The sequence below is a fragment of the Alnus glutinosa genome, chromosome 12, assembly GCF_958979055.1.
Source record: "Alnus glutinosa chromosome 12, dhAlnGlut1.1, whole genome shotgun sequence".
Lineage (NCBI taxonomy): Eukaryota > Viridiplantae > Streptophyta > Magnoliopsida > Fagales > Betulaceae > Alnus > Alnus glutinosa.
In genome coordinates, this window is record NC_084897.1 from 25,911,934 (window position 1) to 25,920,981 (window position 9,048).

A 9,048-nucleotide genomic window follows, 5' to 3' on the forward strand; every position below is an offset into this window, starting at 1 on the left:
ACCCCAACCCGTCTCATTTCTTGAGCTGATGAGGATCGGCGAGCGTCGAGATGATCGGCGACTAGGAACCAAAATTTGGACGAGTCGAGGATCTGGCAGGCCTCGGCAATGACGATGCAGAGTTCGGATCCGACGGTGACAGGGAACTCGACAGAGGCGTGGATTTTGGTGTGAGGGAGGAAGGCAACAGCGTGCTGGAGGAAAGGGTGTCGGGCTTGGTGTCAATGAGGACGAGCTCATCGGCGAGGTATTGGGTGAGAATGACGACGTTGTTGGCGACGGAGGAAAGAAGGGCAGCGACGGTGAACGAGAGGGAAGGGGTTGGTGGTGTTGACAAAGAGGGGCGGAGGGTTTCGTTGGGCATCAGGACCAGGAGGGACGAAGAGGGAGAGTGGGAGATTGAGAAAATATTAGATGAGGGGCGGAGAGTGTCAAAGAGGAACAGAGAGCGATCGGAGAGGGAGAGAGAAAAAATTAATAAAAAAAAGTCTAAACACATGAACAATATTGTTCATGTGTTTAGAAAACTGGTTAAAGTTCTATTGGAGAAGAAGAAAAAAAAGCAAAAAAAAAATCAAATTTGACTATTTTAGCTAAAATAACAAATCTGTTAGAGATGGCCTAACCCAGTTTGGAGTAATACTTTGTACTTCTATAATTACTCATAAATAATGTTAAAAACTATATCTTACCACTATCTCACTTTTTTTTATTGACACTACCACGCAACAAAATAATATAGTAGTATAATAAAAGTATAGTTTATAACATTATTTTACTATATAATCGTGTGAGATTAATACTATACACCATATTTTTATCACATCTTTAGTCTTTGATATTTTTTATTTTTTTTTTAATAATAAACTGATTGACAAAAAAAATGAAATTAACCTGCCCAAGATGTTGGTGACTCCTCTTGACTTGTACAAAAGGATTCATAATGATAGGTCTGCTTTATAGCAGAACTAGTCTACCTCTTGCCATCTGCCCCAACAACCAGAGTAAAAGTCGAATAAATTAAACAAATACCAAACACAAATACCGTCGTTCAGTCGCCGTGGACCAATGTTGTCACAATCTTTGTTCATAGTTTATGAATGGATGTGACATCTTTCATGTACTATATAATCCAATCAACCTTTGGATCCCTTGCGCAAAATGTGAGTACGCAATTTGGTGCACGTTAAATGACCAACAGCTTTTAAAAATTAATAAATTATTTTATAATATTAACGTGTTAGTATCAACTTAATAAATGATTTTTTTTTAATACTATCTAATCTAAGAGTTAGATTAAAATTATAATATCGGTATTGTAAAATAATTATGAGATGAAAATGTAATTTATAGCATGAGTAATATTAGAAATTAAATTTTTATCTCACAATGTTAATGTGAGAGTCTTAGGGTGCGTTTGGGATTGCGATTTCATAGACAATAAGTGCGATTTTAAACCAAATCGCAGAACATAAATTGTTTGGGAAATGCGTTTTTAAAAATTGCGATTTGAAAACGCAGAAAATCTGCTTTTTCAAATCGCAGATAAGATGGTGCTTTTTTGAAAACGCAAAATTTTAAAGGTAAATTCGCGATTTTAAAGGTTAAACTGCGATTTTGCCAAACACTTAATTGCATTTTTAAAAATCACTTTTTTCAAATCGCACATTTTAAAATCGTTATTTTAAATCGCACTTTTTGAAATCGCAAACCCAAACGGACCCTTAATCAACTTTTAAATCAATCGTTATTAAAAAAAAAAAAAAACCATCCGAAAAATTGGTTGCCATTGCCAAATTAGCATTGTAAAATAATTGTAAAATAAAAATAATAGCTTAAGGCCAATAAGTGTGACGTGTGGTAGTATTTTATTTTATTTTATTTATTAATTTTTTTTTTTTTTTTTGGGTGGATGTGGTAGTATCATTGGTGCAATGTGCAAATGAGCTATAGTTGAAGGAAAAAAATATGATTAACGCAAAAGTTTGTACTTTGGTTTTGTTGGTGTTCATGATCCGTGACCTTCGATGGAAAAGATCGAAACGGAAAGACAGAGAGAGAGAGACGTTCAAAGCTGCCAACATGCAATGACAGATTGTGTTGGGAGAACACGTTATGGGACCCATTATGCCTGACATGCCTTATGACATCCATGCAGGAGTTCTTAAATTCTCTGACGGTACGGTCTCAAATTCTGGCACAGCAAAGCCCACCAACCCAGTTGTTGCTAATTGCTATTAATTACCTGCAATGAGTTCTTCATCTAGGAGGCGGCTTGGTCTATCTACTTTTTTTCATCATTTTGTTGAGGCTTTGAAATGGCAGATACCCAGAAGGAAAATTGATTCGGGGTTTGTGGGTTGGAGCTATAGCGATGGAGGGAGAAGCAAGGGAAGGACGATCCTTGTCTGAGACCCCCACTTGGGCTGTTGCAACTGTAATCACTGTCATGGTTTCTTTTGGATTCTTCTTTCATGGCTCTTTGAAACGCTGTGGAAAGGTAAAGAAAAAATAGCCGTCTCTCGCTGCATCTGCATGCCTTTGCTTCTTAAATCTTGAACTTTGTTTGGATGCATGTTTTACAAGCTTCTTTATTCACTCTCTAACAGTGGTTGGATAAGACTAAGAGAAAACCTCTACTTGCTGCCCTGGAGAAGATCAAGGAAGGTTAGCAGTTGGGTTTTCAGAGATGGGTTTTTGTTTGATTGCTTTAATATTATTTCTTGAGGCTTTTGGAATTTTGGTTGTTATCTGCAAGCAGAGCTAATGCTTTTTGGACTTCTGTCGTTGTTGATGGGTCATTGGATTGTCTTTGTGGCCAAGATTTGTGTTAAATCGTCCGTCTTAAGCAGCCGATTTTATCCATGTGAATCGGAGAGTGATCTCCGATCAGCGGAGCACATTCTTGTTTCAGTTTCACATTATTTGAATAACTCCGTTGTCAGAGAACAGATGAAAAATGGGCTTCATAATCATTGTCCCGAGGTAGTTTCCTCTCTGCCATTTTGAATTTAGGATGTTTAGATAATAATGTAGCTATTATCTTACTTTAGCAGTAACCTGTAAATTGTTTTTTTCATTGATTACAGCCAGCCTCTATATCTGCAAACACTACTTCAAAACTTGTTATTTTCTTTTCCAGGGTCACGAATCATTTGTTTCTCATGAAAGTCTTGAGCAGCTTCATCGTCTTGTATTTGTTCTTGGCATTACCCATGTTGCTTACAGCTTTTTTGCCATTGCGTTGGCCATGATTAAGGTTGACATATCTCTTTATTGAACTGTTTTTTTTTTTTTGGGTTCTCCTTTGGGGCTTAATCTGTGTTAGATGAGCAGTAACGTCTACAATCTAATTCATACAGATCTACAGCTGGAGACCATGGGAAAATGAAGCAAAGTCTATGGCTATTCAGAGCTTACAAGGTGAGGAATTTCCCACCTGATGGCTATAACTATAATCCTATAATGACCGTAATTGTCCATAAATTTTTATCTGGATGCTACTGTGGATGCCTTGCATAGATAGTCTTTGGCTCCATGATATTAATTTTTCTTGAATTTTAGACACTCCACAAGCTACTCCAGACAATATAAGAATGAGGCGACTGTCTACTTTCATTTTTCACCGCACGTCCCATCCATGGAGCCAGCACAGAGTTCTTGTTTGGCTGGTATTCTCACGTCCTTCTCTGTCTCTTTCTTTCTCCTTGCCTAATTTAATCGCTACATGGTGATTTTGTTTCATTTTCTTTGTTGAGAAACAGATTTTTACTATTAAGTTTTCCAGAACAGATAAATCCCAGTTCAACTTGGTCATATCTGAAACAACCAAATGACACAACGAATGTACACTTCTTCTGGTTTTGTCCGGCCAGTTGCTTAAATCAATTTTCAGCTCCAAAGACCTGACTGTAACACCCCAGTCCCATATGAAAAAGATAAGGAGTAGCCCACATAAAGTGGGTGATTTATAAATATGGCCATGAGTGCTAAGTCTCACATTGCCTAGTTAGTTACTAGGTGAAATTGGGCTTCATAAGAAATTCTAGGAAAGTTCCAAATTGACTAGTCCTTTTGGAGTAATAGCGCAGATGTTACTAACGCTTTTCCCATGGACATTACACTAAATGTCAACAAATACAAATTAAAGTGGCTGAAGCAGCAGTAACATCCTTAGAGATAAAAGGAGAAAATAGGGGGTTTATAGTTGTAGATTTGTTCAGTTTCTACCATTATAGCTTCTCCTTCATACATACTTGTGCATGTATGCATATGAAGAAGATAGGTAACAGTCAACAATTTTTAAGATGCTTAGAGAAAAGCTTATAATTTCTCATTGCATGTAGTTTGACAAATGATTCTCTTTTTATTCTGGGTTTTCTTGGCACTTGTATGGGTCAGCATTTGCACAAGTGATTTCAGACTCAAATTACCTAATTTTGCAGCTTTGCTTCAGCCGCCAGTGCTGGAGTTCTATAAATCGAGCTGACTACATGGCCTTGCGTTTAGGCTTCATCACTGTACGTTTTCTCTGCTCTAAAAGGATTGTTTGAGCTATATCTTTTGATCAAGGAAATCTGTTAAATATACAATACTTTTATGTTTGTATATATATTGCAAAAAAGAATGTGGCAGTGAAGGTCATGAGACCAAATTTGCTCCGCTAACTTTGTTGTTTTTGTTTTTTGTTTCTTCCTTTGTAGACTCATCAACTTCCTCTATCATATGATTTCCATAATTATATGCTTCGAAGCATGGAGGAAGAGTTTCGTGATATTGTTGGAATTAAGTACGAGTTCTTTAACCTTGCTTTGAGAGTTGGAGTTTCTTTTGGAGTAATCCACATATTAAATTCTGCAACTTTACTCATGCCATGATCTCAATTTTAAGGTTTATTTGAATTGTGGAAATGTTTGTATATGCAATTAAGAGATAAACTGATCTCATATCATAGACAGTTTCTCTAGTTGGTCATGTAGATTTTCCTCTGGTTTCGTTCTTTACCCCTTCCTTCGAAGGGACTGCTTAGTGACATTTTTGTGAATATGAAGTGAAGTGTTATGTCCTGTACACTTATTGATGAATTCTTTACAACTTTGAAATGCGTTAAGTAAATTTGATTTGCATATATATGGTGAAAGTAGGATGATTGGGGATATATACTTTGATTTCAAGCTGATCAGAACTTTTGGTGAAGAATCTAAACCAAGATGCTGTCTAAGAGACTAAGACAATCAATGCAAAGTTCATTGGCAAACGCTTCTTGCCTAAATATTCTAACGAATAATTCAATATACTTTATTGCTGCCACAAAGTATATGAATGTTCATAGGTGTTCTACAAATTCTTAAAAGCAGAAGTAGCCCTGTAGGGAAGAGTTTAAAACTTCGTTTAGTTTCCAACTTGTACATATAGACAAAAACACCAATTGCACGATTCACCAAATAAGAAAATCACTGCAAAATCACCACACTGCTGGTGCACTTTTAATTTACTTACCATATTAACTTCATTTGAGTGGTAGTCAAAGAATTTATTTTTGTTTTGATTATTTAGAATTACAGACTTGATCAAAGTACAAAATTCAAGCAATTTTGGACAGCAGCCTTACTATTGATGGTAGCAAAGCTGTACGAATTTTATTATTGTATCACTGCAAATTGACCTGATTACTTCTTTACGCTCCTTTTGCAGTGTGCCTCTCTGGATATATGCAATATGTTGCCTTTTTCTAGATTTTCATGGTAATTTCTTTGAATCTTGATATGCTTCAAAACTGTAGAACATAGAAATGGTCTCAAGCAACTAAAGTCTCCCCATTTTTAACATTTTTAGTTGAGTTGTCCTGGCATCTAAACTGTATTGATGTAAGCAAAACCATTTAGGTTGCAAAGAATAGTGCATTTTATTTGACATGTCCACAGGCGACAGGAATCGAACGGTTCCATCATTGTTCACATAAGCATTTGGAAGTAAAATTCGCCATTGGGAGTATGGCATTAAATGAAATAGGCACAATGTTGGTATAGCATCAGTTCAGGCCTTTCAAAAAGATGCTACTGCAACTTTCCAGTAAGCTTGTGATGAAAGCTGTAATATACTGTTGTGGATCTGCTCAAAATAATTGATGTTTCAACTAACAACTAAATTTCCTTGGGACATTCACAATGCCCTTAGCTTTAAATAATATTAAAGTAGTTATTATTCGTGAAAATATTTTATGCTATATTTAGTTACTGAGTTGATCTCTAGAGCATGAACTGTGTGACTTCTATCCAGGAAGCAATATCTACTTTTGGCTTTCCTTCCTTCCAGCAATTGTAAGTCTCCATCATCAATCTCCTTTTTCTTCTCCATGTTCTTTTTAACCGACTGTAGCAATCTACTTATGCTTCTTTCCTTGTTGACTTATTTGTTAGTTGATCCTGCTATTGGGTACTAAACTGCATCGGGTGGTGGTAAAGTTGGCTGTGGAAATCATGGACAAATGCCCATTAGAGGGATTCCATCAGTTTAAACTGAGGGATGATCTCTTTTGGTTTGGAAAGCCCAAGCTTCTTTTGTGGTTAATACATCTAATATCCTTCCAGGTTGGTAAATCAAAAGCATCTGTGTTTGCTTCTGAAATATTATTGTGGAATTGAATTCTTAGTTACGAATTTATTTTGCAGAATGCATTCGAGATGGCAACATTCCTTTGGTCCTTGGTAAGAACTTGCTTATAGTGGTTGTTCTAAGCTAACACCTTTAATTTAAGGTGGAACACTTCAATACTGTAAAGGTGAAAATATGGAATGTGATCAGGAAGTGGGCCTCCATTGATTAAGTAGCATTCATAAGTTTGTTCATCAATTCGATCATTTTTTGCAGCATTTCAACTTAACCTTATATGATGATCTTAACAATCCAGTCCCTACTAACTTTCCCTTTATCATAATATAGCATTCTGTGTTGTGAGTAAAAATGCTGAGTATACACATGTGAGTGTAAAAATGTTAAGTTCTATATTAGAATGACGTCGCTAGTGCGAGTGATTAATATAGCATAATTGAGCGCAAATCCAAAAGCTTAAACTCTTGGGTTGAGTAATGTCCCAACATGCTATATAGTATCACTAAAAGGCTACCCAATGTGTTAATATCTCCAACAAGTAGTATCAGAGTTGACGGTAGTTCGTGGTATGATGGATGATAATAGTACATTTTGCAATTAGAGCAGGGATGGTTGGCATGGTACGAACGAGGGTCCCTAGAATAGGGATAAAGGTGCATGGAGTGGATAAGCCCACAAAGAACACAAGTGATCCTAGAGACCGTCCATAAGATTGACAAAGCTTCTGTTCAAGGAGGAGTGTCACGACATGATGATGGACTCACATGTGAGGGAAAGATTGTTGAGTATACACGTATGAGTTTAAAAATGTTGAGTCCCACATTAGAAAGATATCACAATTGTGAGTCGTTAATATAATATAGTTGAACCCAAACCCATAGACTTAAGCTTTTTAGTTGAATAGTGTCTCAATATGCTATATTATGGCCTCACTAGAATACTCTCCAAGGTGTTGATCTCCCTAAAAAATATGATCAGGAAGTGGGCCTCCATTGATTAAGTAGCACTCATAAGTTTGTTCATCAATTCGAGATTTTTGGCAGCATTTCAACTTAACATGATATGATGATTTTAACAATCCAATCCCTACTAAATTTCCCTTTGTTATTCTGTAGCACTCATGTGCTTGTGTGTGTGTGTGTGTGAGAGAGAGAGAGAGAGAGAGAGAGAGAGAGAAGAATCTTGTTAGTGCTTTATTGCAATAGAATGGCTTTTCCTGTTTCTTTAACTTCCTTACTTCCATTCCCAAGGAAGTTTTCATCTCTCAAGTAGAATCTGGCCTGGGTTTAACATTGCAGTATTATAAATTCCATCACCATTAAGTCATTGATACCATATGAATTTCTTCCCGAAGCAAACTCCCGAGATGTAAAAAACTCAAATGGATTCTCTTTCTAAAGCGTTGCATTATTAAGAACATTATATTAAGTGCATTTTGTTCGGGTTTAAGGACATGGCTTTGTCGAGCCGGTTCACAAGGAAGATATGATATATAACGAGAATGGTTTTTTCTTTTGTCACACAACTAACTGCTAGAGTTATTTATGATGCTACCTGTACCTTTTTCTTTACAGTGGGAAATTAGGGAGCCTTCTTGTTTCATGGAGAACCGCAGATTCCTTGTGATCCGTTTGTCGTTTGGGTAATATATCATTATTTTTACAACTTCTTTTTGAGCCAACAACCATTTTCTCTTTTTTCTCCCAGCATTGTGATGAAACTTTGTTCATTTCTGCATCAATAATCTGGTTGCACATAGACTCATATTGTTAGTCACTGTTTACTGCAGGATCATCTCCCAATTCTGGTGTAGCTTTATTACATTCCCTCTCTATGTTATCATTACACAGGTCTGGCTTTTCTTCATCTTCATCTCTCTCTCCCTCTGTCTCTCTCTCATCGTTATTGTTTGTGTGGTTGTAGATGGGTTCGAGGTTCAAAAAGTCGTTAATTTCCGAAAATGTAAGAAAATCACTAACTGGATGGCAGAGGAGAGTGAAGGCCAGGCATGGTTCCTCTGTTGCACTCTTGAGTGCAACAGCAACTACATCCCCAGGTTCTGTGGGGGATGAGATGGGGAGAATTCATGATTTAGCCTCAGACAGCATGGAAGGAAGCTCCTCAAAAGATCATCATGCAACGTAAAAAAACCAACCATATGAATTCCCTCTCAGTGATAAGAAGTTAGAAATTACGCTTTCTTCTGGTCCTGTCTATGACAGTTATGCCAGTGATGATAGTAATCATGATGACAGTGATGATGATGATGGTCTTGATGGTAATGATGATAAGGATGACATCAAAGATGATTCATGTCTCCTTCCAACGCCTTAAGCTTTTTATGTTTCAAGTTAATGAACATTTGCATAACATTGATGTAGTCATCAGATAGATTGTAATATCATCTTGCTAACAAATAGTTGATATTAACTGCCA

General features: G+C 36.7%; 1 protein-coding gene across 2 annotated transcripts; it reads left to right on the forward strand.

The window, feature by feature from the left end:
* The first annotated feature begins 1,979 nt into the window (after window positions 1-1,979).
* On the forward strand, window positions 1,980-9,048 carry LOC133852486 (MLO-like protein 4). 2 transcript variants are annotated; one of them, XM_062289252.1, is made up of 16 exons: window positions 1,980-2,179; window positions 2,326-2,500; window positions 2,610-2,667; window positions 2,762-2,985; window positions 3,143-3,259; window positions 3,363-3,423; window positions 3,565-3,671; window positions 4,446-4,520; window positions 4,704-4,789; window positions 5,695-5,744; window positions 6,280-6,320; window positions 6,420-6,590; window positions 6,672-6,707; window positions 8,187-8,254; window positions 8,402-8,462; window positions 8,536-9,048. In XM_062289252.1, the coding sequence occupies exons 2-16, from the start codon at window positions 2,375-2,377 to the stop codon at window positions 8,755-8,757; spliced, it is 1,503 nt and encodes a 500-aa protein (XP_062145236.1). In that variant the 5' UTR covers window positions 1,980-2,179; window positions 2,326-2,374; the 3' UTR covers window positions 8,758-9,048. The 2 variants fall into 2 exon arrangements, with proteins under 2 accessions (XP_062145236.1, XP_062145235.1); XM_062289251.1 differs by having other exon boundaries at window positions 1,981-2,500.

Bases quoted from the DNA above. Each gene is read 5' to 3' on its own strand.
- LOC133852486 (XM_062289252.1), top strand. From the start codon at position 2,375: ATGGAGGGAGAAGCAAGGGAAGGACGATCCTTGTCTGAGACCCCCACT. The intron at 6,321-6,419 runs GTAAGTCTCCAT...CTTATTTGTTAG, and splicing joins TTTCCTTCCTTCCAGCAATT to TTGATCCTGCTATTGGGTAC. The intron at 8,463-8,535 runs GTCTGGCTTTTC...GTGTGGTTGTAG, and splicing joins TCTATGTTATCATTACACAG to ATGGGTTCGAGGTTCAAAAA.